At 35.1% G+C, this 21,754-nt stretch overlaps 1 protein-coding gene across 3 annotated transcripts in view; it reads left to right on the top strand.

Annotated features, from left to right (window-relative positions):
* The window catches only part of CSMD3 (CUB and Sushi multiple domains 3), a 697,991-nt gene that overhangs the window by 491,585 nt on the left and 184,652 nt on the right, over positions 1–21,754 (top strand). For all 3 annotated transcript variants that reach the window (XM_086465685.1, XM_086465684.1, XM_086465682.1), the window contains 3 exons: positions 7,352–7,490; positions 9,182–9,369; positions 15,478–15,672. In XM_086465685.1, coding sequence (XP_086321811.1) covers positions 7,352–7,490; positions 9,182–9,369; positions 15,478–15,672 — 522 coding nt within the window. The remainder of the gene's footprint in view (positions 1–7,351; positions 7,491–9,181; positions 9,370–15,477; positions 15,673–21,754) is intronic.

Below are 21,754 nucleotides of genomic sequence, written 5' to 3'. Positions count from 1 at the left end.
TGAGACCAGAGTGGTGTAGAGTGGCCACTGCAACTGTAAGAACATCAGCTCCACAAAGGCATTCTTCCTGCTTTGCTATCTGTGGTAGTCTTGTCTTGGGCAAACGTTGCAGGGATGAACTAGCCAGAGACTGCAACTCCTAGAAGCACTTGTATATCTTTCAGATACTGTCTTGCCTTTAATCAACTTAACTTGACCTTAGCTGTTATGAAATAAAATCTGCAACCTATTTTCATATACATGCGTGCATACACCACCATCACACCCACCCCAGCATGTCTGCAGACAGGTATTTGAAAACACATTACAGTGCTGACCTGGTGTCTGTGGCTATTCTACTTACCACATCACTGTTATTTTCTCTCTTCTTACTCCTTACTATGCCTTCCTGTGTTGTTTGAGTGCATGATCTTGAGGACAAGAACTGTCTACACTATTTGCTGGAAGACCACAGAAAAGAAATGCTTTATTGCTCATCTCTTGTGATTCTTATATGTCTAAATGTGTATTTGATAATAATTGTAATCGAACATCTGTAGGTGTTTCCTTTTTAAGGAAAAAAGTAAAAGAAATGATAGAGCTCTAGGAATAGGCCTTATAGTGAATATATTGTATCATACTGACCTTATTTAATATTGATGGTTTAAAAATATTTTTTTCAACTGAAAAATAATTACTTTATTATAAAGCAGTGCTAGCAGTTTTAATCATTCTCAATACTGAGTTAATGATATTATTGAACAGATTAGATGTAGGTGCTCACCTGTCATTCTGTCCTTAGTACATGTGTAAATATGCGTGCACTTGTTTTCTTAACTGCCTGCATCCATTTACTTAATACTTAAAATTTCCACCCTTAATGAACAAACACCTGCTGTACATAGAGTAGCAAGACTGCTTATTATAATTATTTATTGGCCAAGTATCAGGCATGAACTTATTTTGTATTGATTTTCAATAATGATAATTTTTTGGGGAATATGAGCTGCTAATAGACTAAAGTAGAGTGTGCAAACCTTGACTTGGAGTCCAAAGATTTCAAAATTGTCTGTTGTAGTTCAGTAGACTCTGAATTTCATTATTTTTTTTCCAAACTTGTAATATATTCACTTATGTTGTTTCTGTGCCTGTAAATCAAAACTGTACAAGGCTTACTCTACATATGACTCCAACATCATCATGGTTTATCAAAGTCTTATAAAAATAAATATAGTTTTGATGGATGAACAAAAGGTAGGGATAATTCCAGGGGTGTATTGTTATAGCATGTTCTAGATTTGGTTTATTAGTTCTTCACACTCCAAACTTTCTTGAATCCCCTGATTATTAATGCTCAAAACTATGTAGTTGTCAATTGTTCTTACCTGTGGGACTGCTTTGGTTGTTTAGATTCCTTCAGTCTCTACTGTAACACAATTTTAAGAACATCTTAATTTCAAAGGTAATAGCAATAGGAAAATTACAAAGAGCTAAATATTGATTCAACTATTTGAATTCATGATGAAAATTAGACATTCTTCTATACTGAAGACATTCTGACAAATTATAAATTTGAATATATCTCTGCCAAAAGAGAGTCCTTTGGCTTATGGCTGTGGTGCCCAAAATAGCTATGTGGTTTTTGTTCCAAAGACTTCCAAGATGCATTCTGATTTAAATACCAAAATCTTAAATGATTGTATTTGCTTAGTTTGCTCAGAAATAACAAAAAAATCACTGGCATGCAAAATGTCATTTTAAGATTCAGTTTTACTGTACATTTAGGTGAAGTAAGGACTGTCTCCCAGAAGTTTCAGACTTTCTTCAGAAATTCATAGTTCAATTTTTATTTTTTTTTTTAAATTACAGCTTGTTTGGGTTTTTTCTTATTGTTTTGCTGTAAGCAAGGTCTTGGTTTCCATTTTTGTATCTATGGAAAACATTTTCTAAATGGTGAATTCCAGTGGTGCTTTCCTTAAAATGGGATCTATACGATACTAATGCAAAGGAAAATTTCAGCAGTTATTTAATATTTAATTGTGGTTATTGAAATATATCTTCAAACTAGATATAAGGAGGAAATTTTTTATAATGAGGGGAGTGAAGCACGGGAACAGGTTGCCCAGAGAAGTTGTAGATGTCCCATCACTGGAAACATTCAACGTCAGATTGAACAGGGCAATGAGCAACCTGATGTCGCTGATGGTCCTGCTCCCTGCAGGGGGGGGTTGGACTAGATGATCTTTAAAGGTCCATTCCAAGCCAAATGATTCTATGATTCTATGATTATTTAATATCTCTTATTTTAAAAACAGCCACTAATGAAACCGTACCTTCTCTTTCTTTTGTTAAGATGTAGTTCAGTGAATAAATATATAATAAAAAAAAAACCCAGGAAGTTCTGGAATAGTACTTTGTTGACTTCTAGAAAAATTAAATAAGTTTTAGATAAAGTACTTCCTCTCATAGAAACAATGAATGCTAAGATCATCATACAGATAGACTGTCTGGCACAGTGCTTGCTTACCACTGTGTCTACAAAAGTTTATAAAGACAGGTTGACATAACCTACACCTAGCTTTCAATGTGTAATACATTAAAAATACATTTTTCATAGTGTATTGACATTTGCCTTTCATTTAGATGGGCTATTATATTTGTTCATTCTTAGTTCTTGAATCTAATACTATAAAAGACAGGTGTCCTTTAAACATTGTTTCCAGAGCTGATCTGCCCTCAGTTAAAAACAAAGTTATGACACTTAATAATAAAGTTGGAAACATTAAATTCAGAAAATTATAGATTCCAAAACACACAAGAATTTAATTCAAGCGCACAGAGAAAGAAAGTCTTTAAACAACTTTAGAGAAGACAGCAAAATGTAAAAGGCAACATCATCTAATGTCATTTTTCATTAGATGATGTTGACTTTCTCAACTTACTATCTAATGAATTAAAAATTATATAATCTGAAAATATTGCCTGGGAGATATTTTGTGAAGTTGAAGGTTAATGTTTTAGGTTTTTTTTTTATATTGCTGTTAATGGTATAGCTTGAAATAAAATACCTTTTGACTGTCCAACTTCATGTACTTTCCATTTATTCCCTAGAGAGTCTTTTTGGGAAGGTTTAAATAGACCGTGGGTAGGATTAAATGAAAGAACCAGTCCCACTGTAAACATAAAAAGTAACTGCTAATGTGTGTAAATGAAAGATTAAGTAGATAAGAAAGAAGCTACTAATATGCAAATATTCTCTCAGTGAACTTATCAGAGAAATAAACTACATCAAGACCACATCAGGAAAGTATCATGAATGCAGACATTGGCAGAAAGTAGTCCGGAACAAGGACATAACAGTTTGAGTTAACATCTTTGTATCATCATATCTAAGTTCAGGGTACCTCAGAAAATATCATCTCATAATCACAGCATGGTAGGGGTGGGAAGGGACCTCTGGAGATCATCTAGTCCAACCCCTCTGCTTAAGCAGGTTCACCTACACCAGGTTGCACAGGATCACGTCCAGGCAGGTTTTGAATACCTCCAGAGAAGGAGGCTCCACAGCCTCCCTGGGCAGCCTGTTCCAGTGCTCTGTCACCCTTAATGTAAAGAAGTTTTTGCTCGTGTTCAGAAGGAACTTCCTGTGCTCCAGCTTGTGCCTGTTGCCTCCTGTTCTGTCACTGAGCACCACTGAAAAGAGCCTGGCCCCATCTTCTTTACACTCACCCTTTAGATATTTATAAGTGTTGGTTGATAAGGTCGCCTCTCAGTCTTCTCTTCTCCAGGCTAAACAGATCCAGGTCTCTCAGCCCTTCCTCAGGACAGAGATGCTGCAGTCCCCTAATCATCCTCATAGTCTTCCACTGGACTCTCTCCAGTAGTTCCTTGCCTTGAACTGTGGAGCCCAGAACTGAACACAGTACTGCAGATGTGGCCTCACCGGGGCAGAGTAGAGGGAGAGGAGAATCTCCCTCGACCTGATGGCCACACTCTTCTTAATGCACCCCAGGACACCATTGGCCTTCTTGACTACAAGGGCACATTGCTGGCTCATGGTTAACTTGCTGTCCAGACTGAGACAGTTTAGTGGACACTCCAGTGAAATTTAGTTACAGTGAATAACCTTAATGTCCTCTTTGGTACTCTTTACATTCTAGAGATACGCAGATAGCGCAGCCTGAACCATTAAAGTACTTCAGGAGAATGATTGTACAGGGTTATACTGAAGAACACTAGTTCCAGGTAGTGACCAGGCTTTACATTACATACAACCTCAGAGTTCCCATTTTGCACAAACTTTTAGTTCAGCAAGATAGAAGGTTACAGTGACCTCTTTTACAGTTAAAGGAAGCATATATTTCTGTAATAATGTGATTCTATTTTGTTTCAGAATTGTAACAAAAGAATATTAAACAAAAGATGCCTCTGTTTAGAAACAATACCAATTTTAATCTCGTGAAGATAGAGAAATTGCCATTATTACCCTCATTGTAAACTTAAGTAAATGTTTTGTACTTAATGAAACTGCTCCAGCCTGTTCCTTTATAGGCAATGGAACTTCCTCTAGCAACTGAAAACCTCTAAGAAAATACTATCATGATAAAATTTGTATTTGGTTATTGTTAAAAGAAGCCAAAAAATTGTGCTAGGTTTGGAAAAATTATTATATGCATTTGCTAGTACCATTGATTTATACTATTTATGTGTTCCTAGAACAAGGTGGTTTCAACTTCTAACTGCTTTTACGCAAAATGGTGATTTTGGAATTCATCACCACTTAAGAGAAGACTGAGAGTTGACCTTATCAACACTTATAAATAACTAAAGGGTGGATGACAAGAGGGTGAGGCCAGCCTCTTTTCAGCAGTGCCCAGTGATAGGTGACAGAGAACTGGAATAGGCTACCCATAGAGGTTGTGGAGTCTCCTTCCGTGGAGATATACAAAACCTGCCTGGATGCAACCCTGGGCAACCTGCTCTAGGTGAAACTGCTTTGGCAGGGGGGTTGGACTACATGATCTCCAGAGGTCCCTTCTGAACCCTACCATTCTGAGATTCTGTGATTATAGTACCAAAATACAATGGAAGATTCTAAATTTATTTTTGTTTTCGAGATAATTAAGCTATCCATTGCTCCCTTTTAATATAAGAAAAATATGTAAAATGTAGAAAGACCATACTCATATCTGTTGTAACTGTGTATATGTTAATCTACTTAAGTTTTCTACTTTCACAACATGAATTCTTAAATGACTTGTGGTTATTTCTCGTGACATTAGAAAATATTTTGTGTATCTCCCACTCAGTTGATTTACATCCATACGTATCTTGATCTGTGCAGATCATCTTGAGTGCCATTTCATGGCATGTACAGAACAAGCGGGTGACGAGGCCAAGTCAGCATGGGTTTATGAAAGGCAGGTCCTGCTTGACTAACCTGATCTCCTCCTATGACAAGGTGACCTACTTAGTGGATGAAGGAAAAGCTGTGGATATTGTTTACCTGGACTTTATTAAACCCTTTGACACTGTTTCCCACAGCATTCTGCTGGAGAAACTGGCTGCTCATGGCTTGGATAGGTGTACTCTTTGTTGGATCAAATAACTATCTGGATGGCCAAGCCCAAAAAGTGGTGGCGAATGCAATTAAATCCAATTGGCGGTCAGTCACAACTGGTGTCCCCCAGGGCTCAGTACTGGGGCCAGTTCTATTTAATATCTTTATCAATGATCTGGACAAGGGGATTGAGTGCACTGTCAGTACGTTTGCTACATTATAGGCTTGGCCTTATAGTGGCTAGAAAGCTGCTCGACAGAAAAGGACCTGGGAGTGCTGGTTGACAGCCAGCTGAACATGAGCCAGCACTGTGTCCAGGTGGCCAAGAAGGCCAACAGCATCCTGGCCTGTATCAGAAATAGTGTGGCCAGCAGGAGTAGGGAGGTGATCGTGTCCCTGTACTTGGTACTGGTGAGACCACGCCTCAAATACTGTGTGCAGTTTTGGGCCCCTCACTACAAGAAAGACATTGAGGTGCTGGAGCGTGTCCAGAGAAGGGCAACGAAGCTGGTGAAGGGTCTAGAGCACAAATCTTATGAGGACCTGCTGAGGGAACTGGGGATTTTAGCCTGGAGAAGAGGAGACTGAGGGGAGACCTTAACGTTCTCTACAACTACCTGAAAGGAGGTTGTAGCAAGGTGGGGGTCAGTCTCTTCTCCCAAGTAACAAGTGATAGGACAAGAGGAAATGGCCTCAAGATACCCAGGGGAGGTTTAGATTAGATATTAGGAAAAATTTCTTCACCAGAAGGGGTTATGCAGCATTGGAACAGGCTGCCCAGGGCAGTGATGGAGTCACCATCCCTGGAGGTATTTAAAAGACATGTAGATGTGGCGCTTAGGGACATGGTTTAGTGGTGGACTTGGTAGTGTTAGGTTAATGGTTGGACTCAATGATTTTATGAGTCTTTTCCAACCTAAATGAATCTATGATTCTGTAAGTGATTTAAGTAATCTTTGAGCTTATATAATCTCTGTTACAGAAGACCTGAGCGATCAACTCCTTTCCCTGGTACTGCAGAAAATCACTTTGTAGAATTTAATTTTGCAAAATTATAAATCTTTATAAATCTTATCTAGAACCTTTTGAATCGAATTTAAGAAGTTCTTTCAAAAAATATCTTTAGAAAATGTCCTTATTCTCAGTTAAGAAGAAATCTCAGTTAAAGAATGCTGAAATACAAACCTTCATGAGGGTAGTGATTTTTTCGTTCTTTTTTTAACATATTTACATTTCTGGACCACAAATACACAACATTTAGGAACCATAAAATCACAAAAAGAAATGTGTTTGTTCTATTCTGTGTTTACTTGGAAGGTATTTTCTTTATCCTTGAGTTTGAAAACTGCAATTACTAGAATTTTTTCATTGAATTTCATTTATATTTTTTCAGTCTTGATCTGAATTACTAATCAGTGCTCTCTGGTGAAAATGCAGGTAGTTGCATTATCAGTAGACCATATTTCATAACCTAGGAAGATTCTTTTAGAATGTCTTTAACATGAAGTAGAAAGTGGAAAGCTTATCCAGTCAAGTTTTTTTAAGTTCACAGTATTTTCAGAAAAGCGTTGATGTAATGTTATGCAAGCAAATAAAGGGATACAGAGTTCAAAAACAAGTGCTTCACTTAATATTATTAGTATTTGTCTAAGGAGAAATGTGAATACATTTTTTGTTGCTGTTAATGCTTTGTAAATACTTCACTTGTTTCTTGTTTAACTTTTGGAGCACATTAAATGTCAGTGAACAGATTGCTGGTACTTCTTTTTCTCTTACCTTCTCTCCTCAATTCCAATTTATTTTTATTCACAGCTCCCTGTGGAGGAAACTTGACTGGCTCATCAGGTTTTATACTTTCGCCAAACTTCCCTCATCCTTATCCCCACAGCAGAGATTGTGACTGGACTATCACTGTTAATAATGATTATGTTATATCATTAGCATTTATCAGGTAAACTGCTACTTGCTCATGATTTTTGAAGTTATGTTTGTAACTTTATAACTGGCAGTTATGAATATACAGATCATGTGTGAGAAATGTGCATCCCAGCTGGGGCATATGATGATGCCACAGAAAAGATAAAAATTGTACTCATGATGTTGCATCAAATTTAAGTTCTTCTTATGCTGGATGTTCTATAAGAGTGGCTTTATTTTTCTGATTGGTGATGATATGATGACTTGTTTAGTGATGTAGGTCATATAGTTGTCTATCGTTGGTGCTCAGTGATACACTATGTGTTCTAAAGAATTCCTTACAAGCAAATTAATCACTCAATTATATATACATATTTACATAATTAACAATTTAACTATTTTGTTGGTGATTTCAAAATGCTGTAAGTTTCTAAAAAACTTTCTACTGTGCAGTAGCACTTTTTTTTTGTTGTTTGATGAAATATCATGAACCTAAAATATTTAAGAATGTTCTGCTCTTTATATTGTACATTTAGATATAAGACCCTCCATCTTAGAAAAAAAACAATATTTTGCAGTGTGACTCACAATAGTATGGGACCAGTTTATAGATCCCAAATATTGCCAAGTTGTTCTTAAAATCTGGACGATTGCTGTGATTCTTGATAGAAGCTGACAAGACTTAGTCTTGCATACTTACTGACATTTACCTCTTAAACACATAGACTGTTCCAGAGTGAGAAAAAAAAAAACCTTCCTGTATAACCAAACTCTGGATACTGCACTGAGTACTGTTAAATACATTTTTGAGTGGGACATAATCCAGCTAACCCTTTTAAACTCAAGATAAAGTATGGTACTTTAAAAATCGAAGCTGTTGACAGACAGTTGACTTTTGCGTTTCTTTTGTAAAGAAATATTTTTGAAATAATCCAAAAGTTAAGAAATATTTTTTTCTGAAGGAGCTGTATCAAGTGTTCAATGCCTAAATTTATTTTAATCAGGAGCTAGTGTCAAGCAGAGACAAAATAATTCTAGTGGTTGGATTTTCATTGTTCTACTAACAATTTCTTTTAAAATCGTTTTGTGTAAGGATAATCTTATAAGTAAATTTGATTAACTCTCTGCCCTTAACTAAAATTCAGTTCAAATTTAAATAATTTGTTAATTAACTATAGTTGCATAATTAATTAAATAAATTTTTTAAATTAAATAAAATTAAGTTAAAAAGAAAGATGAGGTTCCAATACTACACCTTTTAATTTAAATTGATAATAGGCAAAATGTTTCTTGCTCTTAAGGTTACTTGAAGATCATCCCCAGGCTGTGTGAAAGTGTTCAGTCTGACTGGAAGCTGTGTGCTCTATTCTGCAGCTGACTGCATTATATCACAAAGCATTTCTGCCAAGATTTCCAGTAGAGCTACATTGTTTATTTTTCTAAAGCTTTAGAAATATTGTTATTAATTATTTCTATTTAAAAAAGTTTACTTTTTTTTTTTTTTCCCTGGCCATCAGCAAAATACTGTTTCTAAGCAGAGGACCAATAAATATAGTATTTCTGTTGTTTTCTAATAAAAAACTTCTACAAACCATTATTCTGACAGTGGAGGGTTTTTTTTTACTTTTAGGAGAATAGTGACAGTAAACTTTTTTGTAGGCTAATAAGAGTGAAAATTTTAGGCAACAAATATTCTATCTAATATTTCTCTTTTTTCTTCTACAGTTTCAGTATAGAACCAAATTATGATTTTCTTTATATCTATGATGGGCCAGATGGTAATAGCCCACTGATTGGAAGCTTTCAAGATAGCAAGCTGCCAGAGAGGATAGAAAGCAGTTCAAATACCATGCATCTGGCTTTTCGGAGTGATGGATCTGTTAGTTTTACTGGATTCCATCTAGAGTACAAAGGTAAATAAAATTAGTTTGCTTTTCTATTAAAAATGTTCAATGCATGAGTGCAAATTTAATCTGTTTTAATTTCTCATCATTTTCTGCTTGGTAATGTTTTGATTTTGCCTAAGAGTATGAAAATGTGTATTATCTATATATACAAAATATAATGTTATAATGGTACTAATTTAAGATAAACTTCTAGTATGATTTCATTTATCTGGTACATGATGGTACATGATAATGTTAAATTTGTGATTCCAAAGAAAAAAAAAATCAGACAGTAGTTTATACGTTTCAAAAATAATGATGTAGTGACAAAACTTAACAGCGTATATACATGTTTTTTTCCAGAATGTAATTTATTTTTATTTTTCCTTTACATAGTAGGGCATGTCAGCATATGTGCATTTAAGATCCTGTGAGATGAAACAACGTGCTAGAATCTAGAAGACCAATATTGAAAATGAAAAAACATTTTGGCTAGTGTGATAGGCCATGGTAGATCTGTCTACCTGTCTCAAGCAGATCTGTCCAAGATCATAACACATTAAGCAAGAATACAGGCTTTTAAAATTCATTATCAGTATCAGCTTTCATAACTGCTTCTGTGTGGCTCAAGAAGCAGAAATAGTTGATACTAAATGAATACAAAAATATCCAATACTCTGTAAAGGCAACCAAAGGGAAAATATGGATGTTGCTGGTATAGAGGCAATACATACTAACCTTCTTGGACTTATTTTCTTCTCCATTTATTCTGAAAGCAATTAGTAAATGGAAAGTTATACAACGGAAAGACTGATGCATTTGCTGCTGTGGCAAACCCATAAAGTCGCCTTTTACTTTCCTAAAGTCATTTGATTCTACAGATATAAAGGAAGTTGTCTCCACAGCATGAGCGACTCCTAAGAAGTTAAAAGTAGGTCACAAATATGTTGATGGTGAGCACAGATGTATGTTCTGTTCCACATCGCTTAAAAATATTTATTCTTACTTCTCAATTAAATTGAAGAGTGATAAATGCAGATGGAAGGAGTTCAGGGATGTAGAACTTCTAAAGAACAAGAAAGTTGTTTCTTGTTTCTGAGAGATGGTTCCTGAAGTACAGAGATAACAGCAATAATGTGTACAAGTACCAGATTAGTTTAATGACCACGAATTTTACCATACCATAAGCAAGTGTTATACAGTACATCAAAATGATAATCTTAATCCATCCCCAAGAGGTGATAAACATCACAACAGGGAGCAGGTACAGCAAGTAAAGTGTTACATAACGTAACACTGAGAACAAACACAACAACTCTGAGAGCAAATATATCAACATTGTGACCAGTGACTATTAAACTAATATAATGAATGTTTACAACAAATTTGTTTTAACATGCTCTGGTCAGATATGTTATTATCCCTTTGAGCCCCATGTTGGGTGCCGAAAACGACTGGTGCAGTTTAACCCCAGCCCCCAACTAAGCACCATGCAGCTGCTCACTCACTCCCCACTGATGGGACAGGGGAGAGAATCAGAAGGGTGAAAGTAAGAAAACTCATGGGTTGAGGTAAGAATAGTTTAATAATTGAAATAAACTAAACTAAACTAAAATAGTACTAGTAATAATAACAACAGTAATAATAATAAATTTTAATGAAAAGGAAAATTGGAAAAAGGGAGATAAATAAAACCCAAGAAAACAGATGATGAAAAAAAATTGCTCGCCAGCAACCGACTGAGGTCCAGCCTGTTTCTGAGCAGCAGCCCCCCAAGCCAGTTTTCCACCTAGTTTGTGTGCTGTGCATGACATCATATGGTGTGGAATATCCCTTTGGCCACTTTTGGTCAGCTGTGTCCCCTCCCAGCTTCTTGGGCCTACCAGCCTCCTCGCTGGCAGGGCAGCATGAGAAGCTGAAAAGTCCTTGACTTAGTTAAGTACTGCTCAGCAACAACTAAAACATCAGTGTGTTATCAACATTATTCTCATCATTGATCCAAAACACAACAATATATAAGCTACTAGGAAGAAAATTATCTCAGCCAAAACCAGGATGCAAAGTCCTGCATGTTCAATGGAATAACCCCGTGCAGCAGTAAAGGCTGGTCGCTGACCGGATAGGGTAAAGCTCTGCAGAAAAAGATCTGGAGGGCCTTGTGTGTGAATTGTCCATAACCCAGCAGTATGTCCCTGTGGTAAAAAAGGCAAACAGCCTCCTGGGCTGAGAGCAGAAGAATGGAAGTAAGAGTGGAATCAGTAGATACAGGCAAGTGATTCTTCCCTCTGGATCTTCTGAGATCACACCTGGAGTACATTTAAGGGCTCACCAGTGTCGAAATTATCTTGACACATAGAAAAAAGTCCAGTCCCATGGAGAGTCACAAAGATGATTAGGAGGGTGGAGCATGTAGGAATCAAAGAGAGGCTGAGGGAACTGAGTTTGCTTCCACTACTTAATGAGAGTGTATAGAAAAGACAGAGACAGACTCTTCTCACGGTCACATAGTTATAAGATGGGAGATAATGGGCACAGGTTGCAACAAGAGAAATTTCAGTTAGATATTAAGGAAAAAAAAATCACTCTGAGGGTAGTCAAACATTGGAACTGCTTATCATGTCATCTAAATCCTTTGAAATCATAAGTGGACTGGACAAAGGCCTGAGCAACCTAATGGAATTGACCCTGCTTTGCATGCGGGCTGTGCTACATCTCTTCCAACCTAAACTGTTCTGATTCAGTAACTTAACTTTTTCACAAATTGTAGCAGCTGCAATTGTGTCCTGCATGTACACTAATTCTATTTTATGTGGCAGTTGTACTTACGTTGTACTCATTGACAGGCCAGATACAAATCCCAGACTTGAACCACATCTCAGGTCTGGTCTGTAACCATGTTTCTGGTTGGGTTTTGTTCTTCCCTTCCTCCCTGTCTTCATTTCTATTTTATAACAGAGGAGCAGCTTATTAGTTCTAATAAGTGCTCTGGAGGGTAATTATGGAATGTTTGCTATAATTAGGTGTGTCTGCAATATTCTCTCTAAGAAGCTTATTGTGGCTTTGTTCTCTTTGAGACTTAGGGATATAGGAAGTTATCAAGTTCTGGACAAAGCACCTGCTTCTCTTGGCTTTCAACGTTGTTTTCCATGCACTGAGTTACTAGTTTTCTAGAGGGTTTTCATTACCATATGTTAGCCAACAGTGACTTCCTTGTTGAACTTGAGATTGTAGCAGAACGTATCAGTACCTGCCTTCAGCCTGTATTTCAGAAGCCTTAATTGAACAAATGGTATGCCAACATTATCAGAGAAGTAATTGCTGTTTTTCTTGAAGCTTGTTGCGAAATTTTGTTACAGGCAAAAAAAATTTACACCTAGTATGCACAGCCAAGAATATAATGTTACTGTAATTCAAATCTTAACTGTCTAACAAAACAATTATTCTTAGTCCATACCTAATTATTATAGAAAATAATTTAAAATATATTAATGCAGAAAAATGTCTTCATAATAATACAGCTAAACTTGTACCACACATACTCTCCAGCATTTTCTCTGATGTTCTGCTAAACCTGCCACCGCACTTTTGTGTTTTCAGCTTAGTGATACTAGTATTCTTGGGAAAGAAAGGCAAAGGGAGATAGGGGTCATCAACGTCTTGAGTTCTTCAACTGGAGCAATATGACACTGATGGTGAAGGACCTTCCTCCTGTCTCCTGGGAGCACTTCTATTTTATTTTTATAAATTTGCTAAGAGTCTTCTTATTTGCTCTTTTTTTTTCCACTGTTTCTCAGCTAGACCTGATGAATCCTTTTGACATATTTGACTTCATTCTTCATATATTGTAGCATAGTATATTGACTTTCTTTACAAGTTTACTTAGCAGTTGCTTCTGATTTGCAGAAGCAGTTTGAAGGTCCTAAGAATCTCAGGCTTTATTTTTCAGAATAGTTTTTAAGCAACTGTATTTCCATAGTGACATTGTTACTGTTTAGTCAGCAGCTTCAGGAGTCTGTCACAACTGCAGCTTCGAGGAAAAGAAAATTACAGGGCTGTAATTTTCCCTAGAGAAAATTTGTGCTGTGACAAATCATGTCTTTCCTCAGTTTCTGATTTATGCACCAGACATAATAGATTAATTTATTTTCTTCTCTCTTTGATTTCTCATGTAGTACTAATCTCTGTTTTATCCAAGGATCTGATAGAATTATGAAATATGGATTTCTTATCATAAAGTCAGGAATGGTGATCTCACAATATCGGTTGTGTATCAATACAAATATATCATTATCAGTTCAGTAAGAAGAAAAAAATAATGTTTTCCTGCTAGTGTCAAAATATTAGTTATAGTCATAAAGTAAATGATTGTTTGGGTTTTTTTCTTTTTTAATTTGAAAATTTGGACTTAAAATAATTTTCAGTTTGCCCTAAGGTCTGACAGACTTCTCAAGTGACAGTGTGGTCATAATAATTATTAATATCTATGTGATATCTTACAGATTTTCTAGTAAATTGTATATTTCAATTTTTGGTTGTCCAACCAAATTTTTGAATACGAGTGTTACAAAAGTCATAGGCTTTCTTTTTATAATGTGATGCTGTATTTTGAAGCCTCACCATTCAGAAAAGGGGACAGATGTTACAGACACCACACTACAACTACCTAAATGAAACAATATGGATATCAAATAACTGGTTTTAATAATTAACTATGTGATGTAACTATTACTTGTTATTGTACTGGTTTTTAATTCAGAATCATGCTCTGTAGATTAGATTTGCAAATTTTAATGAACTGTTAGCCACATTAAGATATCATCATTTTTGGAAGATGTGAAGTTGAAATTTCAGGAGAATTCTGTGTTTCCATCTTCGAATGTAAATGTTCTTTTATGGTTTTGCAAGGTAATTGTTTTTCTCCTCTCAGAAATACTGCAACATAAAAATGGCCTTAGGAGATCAAGCCAACAGTCTATTTAGTTCATTAGCTTGTCTCTAGTAGCAACCAGTACCTGATATGTAGATAAACTATATAAAAGTCAAATATACAGTAATTTCTCCCTATTATCGATAAGTTCTTGGAAACTTCAGCTTAGGTTCTGCCGGAATCAAATAAAGTGCCTTTGTATTTAAAGCTCCTAAATTGCCTTCCAGGAATTTTAAAGCTCATATAGACTATTGGCAACTGTACCTACCTGTAGCAGAAAGTTCCACAGTGCAAATATGCCTGGTAAAAAAACACCTCTTTTGAAGTATTAGAAAGTTGTCACTGATGTTGCAGAAAATGAATAGGTGTTCCCTATTGATCTTCACAACACTCTTAAATGGTAAAGAAGAAAATCCGAAATGTCTATCTTCTTCTTGATAAAATAATTTACTCCAAACTCCATCCTGCATAGTACAAAATCATCTGATTCATTCCAGCTCCTACCATTTTCCAATACTCTACAGTTTTTTCTTTAATGGAAAAACATTGGCAATTTTTCAAAAACGTTTACCTTTTCTCCCCTTCTGCATAGCAATGTTTTTAATTAGAAGTGCTGAGAGTCTATTTTTGTCCTGTTTGTTATGCCTTGGATATAAATTTAAGGAATATTTTCATGTTTTGTCCTCCAGCGAGAAAAAAAGCTGTAAGGAAATATGTCATTATATCATATGCACAGATATAGATACTCATTTGGGGTTTATTCATTTTCAAGAAATTCTTGTTTGCATACTTTTTATTTTGTAACAAACTACTTATATTGGTTTCCTCCACTTACCAGTTTTCAGATCACACATTTTAAAACTAGGATGTGTCTTATCTACTGAAACAGAGTCCATAGATCTAACTTCATCTAACTACCTAACTACATCATTGATCACAGTGTATTCTGGCAAAACAAATCTTGTAATGGAGCTCTACAGGAATTATCTAGGAAAGTTACAGGAGACATGGTTTTGGTCATTATACAGTAATTTGTACAGTCTTTAAATTGAAGGAGAGAGAACATTAGATGTAGAATGGAAGGATTCTTAAAAAAAAAAAAAAAGGGTACATGGGATGCTCAAAGAAGACCTTGAAAGAACTACAGAAAATATTTGGAGTGTTTTAGATTATATTCAAAATTATGTTTGCCTTTGTTTTCTCTACAGCAAAGCTTCGTGAGTCTTGCTTTGATCCTGGAAATATAATGAATGGAACAAGACTTGGAATGGACTATAAACTGGGGTCAACTGTCACATATTACTGCGATGCAGGTTATGTTCTTCAAGGATATTCTACACTAACATGTATCATGGGAGATGATGGAAGACCTGGATGGAACAGAGCGCTGCCTAGTTGTCATGGTAAGAGTAGTTTTTCATTTATTGTAGTTGCTGTTGTTATTATTCTTGCTTTGTCATATGGAAGAAACAGCTACAAAATTAGAAGCAGCAATTTTAATAAACTTCACTTTTAGGAGAAAGCCCTATTCAATATATATTTAATAAAAATAACATTTAATAACTCAAGATAAATATTGTTTCAGGTTTTTAATAATACTGGATAAATAGTGCTACAAGTTATTACTGTGAATAGAGTTTAATAGTAATATCTCTATGCTGACCTGTATTTTTGAATTAGCAAATTTATGGGAGAATATAGAGATATATATCATACATATGTATTTAAATAGAGCATTAAGTATACTCTGGGTGTCACAATACAGGTTTGTTTCTTTTTGTTATCACTGGTTTTCAAATGTAGATGAAATATTTTCTACATACAATGTTACATAAATTAGCCTGTTGGACCTTTGGTCTCTAGAAAAATGCAACCTTGAAATGCACCTAAGATCCAGTCATTCAAACTTGTATGGATGTGAAGAACTCCACTAATTTCAGGAATCTCCTGACTTTAATTATATTACCACAGTCTATCTTAAGTGTATGCATTTTGAGATTTAAAGTCTAAGAAAAGATTTCATTTTTATTTTACTGATTTGGTGATAATTCTTACCAGCAATTGATAGCCACTTCAGGAAAAAAACCAATATTCTTCTCACGCATTCTGTAAGGTTAAACACAAAACCTCTCCTGTGCATCCACATATTGATTAATCTACCTGAAAGGAGTTTGTAGTGAGGTGTAGGTCGGTCTCTTCTCCCAATTAACAAGCAATAGGACAAGAGGAAATGGCCTCAAGTTGTGCCAGGGAAGGTTTAGATTGGATATTGGGAAAAATTTCTTTACTGAAAGAGTGGTCAAACATTGGAACAGGCTGCCCAGGGAAGTGGTGGAGTCACCATCCCTGGAGGTGTTCAAAAAACACGTTGATGTAGCGCTTGTAGACATTGTTTAGTGGGCATGGTAGTATTAGGTCAAGGGTTGGACTTGATGATCTCAGATGTCTATTCCAACCTAATGATTCTATAATTCTAATTTACAACACAAAAATGCCAAATTATAAAATTAATATTTGCTTTATAACTTAAAATAAAATCTCATAATTTTCATGATAATTTCAATTTATTTTCCTAATTTGAAGACAAGAAAGCTTCCAATTCATTTCTAATTTGAATATATTTATTTTAAATAGAATATGGGTTTTCTTTCTTGTGCACTTAAATTTCTGTTGCAAAGTGGATCATGGACTACCAGCAAACCAGAAGAAAAAAAAATTTGTCAGCTATAAAGAATAATCAATATTATAAGCATTTGAAGAACATTAATATTTTCATTATCCACCAAAACCACATAGGGCTGAACACCAAACTTCAATGTCATCAAATTGCAGAACTGTCCCCAGCAAATTTTTGGAAATGTGTCCAAACTTGTACACTGTGTGCAATGGAATTCGAGTTTCTTTCTTTTTTTTTTTTTTAAATGAGATATCAATGTTGTGTTCTAGAGAGGAGTTGGTGAAGAAGATTGTTGTGTGTAAGAGGAGAAAGCTTTCCTTCTTTTGGAAGGTCTTTTTCATGGGTAATGAAAGAAAAAGAATTTCTTCATCAATGATGCAATAATTGTGTCTGTTCATGCCACTTAGAAACCACACAGCAATCTTCCAGTGCTATCTATTTTAACATTCACTAAAGGGAGAGTGTTTTCCTTGGAAGGACTGTCATTTTAATGAAAGAAAAAAAAAAATCTTACAGTAAAGGGGTAGTGGATATCTGTCACTGATCCTAACTGGACCATTTTCTTTCCTGTATGAACAAGGCTGTATTTCAAAGATGGCAAACCCCACACTTCTTTAGGATACAATGTTATAGAGTAGGCTCCATAAAAATACCTTAGATTTGCAATTTCCATGTTTTTCTTATATTGCTTTTTCCTCCAGTTCAGAGTCGATGATGATATGTAGATATGTTGCTGTGTTATAGTATATTTTCACCATGTAATCAATACTTTCCACATTTGTGGGATTTAACTCAAGAAAAAAGGAAAATTTAGTGAAAGGTGTCCGTGTCCATGGCAGTGGGGTTGGAACTAGATGAGCTTTTAGGTATCTTCCAACCCAAACCATTCTATGATTCTACGATTTATACATTTGTGAGAAAGACAGTATCAGTTGATTAGCTGTCAGTTACAGGGAGCTGGCAAAAACAGTTTGAGAGCTGAATTTTACCTCCTGACCACCAGTCTTACCTATGTAAAAAATTTGCTTAGTAGAGAAATGAGATTCCTCCATTCTGCCCGTTGTATTTTTGAAACTCCACTGAAACTGTTATAATGAAAAGTGGTTTACTATACACCCCAGTACATATGTATTTTTACATTTTCTTATTTATTTTTAAGAAAAAAATTGATAACCTGAGTCTCCTTCATATCTGTAATATTTTGATCTAATGTTTTAGGTATGAAGTAGAAAAAGGCTTTTTAAAAGTTAACTGTCATTGTCTCTAAACTTTTACATTTTTAATCTCAATTTAGAATCCAGGTTCTTCTGTTAAATTCCTTTGAATCATATTTAGCCATATAACTTATAGGGGGAGTGAGGCATCTCAGAATATGGAAAATAGTGATATTACAAATGAGTATTCTCATTTTGCTCATGTTTGGAGCTAAGTAGTTCAGAGGAGAGGAAGAGAGAACTTTCAAAACTCCTGAGTGCTCTCTGGACTCAAGGGACACGCTTTACAATGTATAGAATTGGTCTTGTAAAGAGTATAATTCAAAGCACATAGAAAAGCTTTTTCTCTTCTAAGAGAATTTGTGTCAGTAATATTTGATCATTTCCATGAAGAAAATTATCAGATAAATAACATGGATAGCATGAGGGTGAAACTTATAGAGTGATCCAAAGTCAGACCCTATTAAGTAAAAACTCTTCTTGTTGCAATTAGTACGGATATTTTAACTGAATAGTAGACTCTCAATAGAGGAGGATAGACTACCATCTCTATACCCATTCTGAGTAACTTGACATAACTTAAGACAAACTCCTGAGAGATGGTAGATGAGTTTGAATGGCCCACATAGAGAAAGGAGTTATGGGTCTTACTTGTTCTAAAGTCTAGCCTTTTAGATAAAATATGGGCAAAAATATATTCCTCATTTAGAATTAGAAAGAAAATTAAGACCATGGCTCTATTATATTGAAAGGGCAACCATTTGTGATGGCTTGAAACATTCTCTGAAAATGTCTGGTACATCAAGCCCCATGGAAAGCTTTGTTAAGCAACACTGATGTTCTGGATGTGGTCAGGCTTCAGCATGAAATGGTCGATGAATTGCTCAGTCTGTCAAAATTTGCTTTCCTGGGAATGTGCAAAACTAGAAAATATGGGTGTCTACAGACTACAGACCCTTAAAGTCAATAACTGATGATTTTAGAGTTCGATATAAGTTGACCAGAAGCTTTCAGGATCATAAAGGACTAGTTTTCCAAAAGTTACTCAGTGCATAAAGCTGATGTTTTTGCAATTTTACCTTTATGCACCAAATTTTAGTCCTATGTGCATTAGGCATGACTTGCATTTGGTTTAAATGGATTTAAAATGACCTTGAGCCCCTTTAATAAGAGTGGGAAGTGAACCAAATCATTGGCTTCATTCTATTATGAACACATGCAAAGATTATCCAGGCTAATATGGTAAGCTATTTGACATTTCACGGTGGATGTTAAGAACAGGATGCAATTAACGTATGGAGACGACATATTACTATGACAGAGAAGATGATCAATGATTTCTCTTAGTTTCACCAACTGTAGTCAATTTAAAATTTTTGGTAGCAAACAATTGTTTACAGAATAACAAAAAGCCCTGTAGTGGGAAATCACATTTACGACTGAGTGTAAAAACTTTGTTACTACCAGAAGAAATCTTCTGTTGATCACAGAAAAGTATTGCTACATTTCATTATAGTCTGTTGTTTAATCCTTGGAAATATTTGAATCCAGGCTTCAAAATATCTCCACCTCAAAGATGTATCTATCAATCTCAAATATTGTCATGAACTGCATATGATTTATTTGGGGTTTTTTTTTGGTAACAAAACATCAGTATTCTGGATATTCATATGTATTCTTTGTCTTTTGTTTAAAAGAAAACCAAAAAAGTCATAGAATCATGGAACTGTAGAATGATTTGGGTTGGAAGGGACCTTGCAAATCATCTAGTTCCAACAGCCGTGCCATGGGGAGGGGGACATCTCCCACAAGACCAGGTTGCTCAAAGCCCCATCCAACCTGGCCTTGAACACTGCCAGGGAGGGGGCAGCCACAAATTCTCTGGGCAACCTCTTCCAGTGTCTCACCACCCTCTCAGGAAGGAATTTCTTCCTAATATATAATCTAAATATACCTTCTTTCTGTTTGTAACCATTACCCCTTTTAATGATCCTCCTGGAAGCTATGCTAGGTGATTGTTCCTACCAAACCTGGGATTGGTCACAGAGCAATTCCATACCATGACATTTAGAAGCAGCAGAAACGTTCTTAATTATGATTGAACAAGAAATTTTAATTCCCAATCTTATGTACACAATTACATAGTATAGCTGTGGTGGCTTAGTGATCAAAGACTGTGCTAAAAACCAGATGCATATACATTATGAGGAAGGAGAAAGGACCTTGAACTACATGTCTACTTCTGTCATATGACCTGAGGAATAATTCACATTATTAGAAGCTGGGAAAAGGGGTGCCTGCAGCCTCATCTTCTCCCAAAGAAATATTTTCCTGAAAACTGAAATGTTAGATGTACCTGTTCTTTGTTTTGGCTTTGACAGTAGCTTTTCATTTAATTTGGTGCAAGTCATACTTTTCTGTATGATTTTTTTTGTTTCTCTCTATCTGTATTACCTTGTCAAAGTTACTTGAGGTAGCTCAGATCAGGTTTATATCTGAAAATTTTTAGGATGGAAGACTGCACAGAAAAGCTTAATCTTACTATTTGTTATTTTGTAATATATTAAATTTTGACAGCTTTTTAATCAATCATTCCATATTGATTACTTAATTAGAGGCTTTGTAGGTCACATTTTAATGCACTTTTTACATAGTAAAGCTATGATTCTAATGTGGTTATTTCATACTGGTATGGTCTTTTGAAACCGTGACTTTAGTCAGCCATTTTTTTTACATGATAAATCATAGTCACACCAGCTACTATTACAAATTGCAATAAAAGAAAATGAAAATCATCATTTTCACTATTATTGACAATACTATAAAGAATTGAGAATGTTCTTGTCATAGGCAAACATATAACTCTAGAAGAAAATAAACTACTAAGGCACATGAGTCTAAAATATCTTCTTGGGTGATTTTTGTTTAGGAAAGGTAGCTAAAGACAAGCTTGAATTTCTATGTAATCTAATTTACACTTCCTAAAAGTGCTCAAGTATGTTAAGAGAACAATTAGATAGAACTGGCATGTGATGGTCTATTTTATAGATGTAAGAACCAAGGCTTTTTTTGTGTGTTTATCATGTTTTGGATGTAAAGATTTGATCAAAGCATTTGGAACTTTCATTAACATTTTTGTCTCATTCTGCATTTTTGATGTACAAATGTAGAATGCTTGATTATATTCCCAAATCCTTAACTATCTTATATAAGCAATTAAAAAGAAGATTTTGAAAGGCACAAAACTGTTGTTAGATGCCTAACATTCATTAACTTCGATCTCTGGTATTTAACATTTTCATCTCTATTAAAAAAGCAACCAAACAAAATATATTTCTAGGCAAAACTGCTTGTTATTATTAATAGAAAGAACAGATCAATTGCATATCTAACATGTAACTGAGATCAGTATCAGATGTTATTACAGGGATATTGTAGATGGATAGTAACAACTGTATTTTGTGTCGGCTACAGTTGCTGCTCATTAATTATTTTTTGCTAAAAACACTTATATTTCAGTCCTTTTAATTATTTCATAAATTTAGGGTGCCAGGGTGATGTTTGGTTTTGCAGTTCTCTGCAAGATACTTGTTC

This window comes from Leptosomus discolor, chromosome 5 (assembly GCF_034619465.1).
Source record: "Leptosomus discolor isolate bLepDis1 chromosome 5, bLepDis1.hap2, whole genome shotgun sequence".
NCBI lineage: Eukaryota > Metazoa > Chordata > Aves > Leptosomiformes > Leptosomidae > Leptosomus > Leptosomus discolor.
This window is presented reverse-complemented; position numbering and strand designations above follow the sequence as displayed.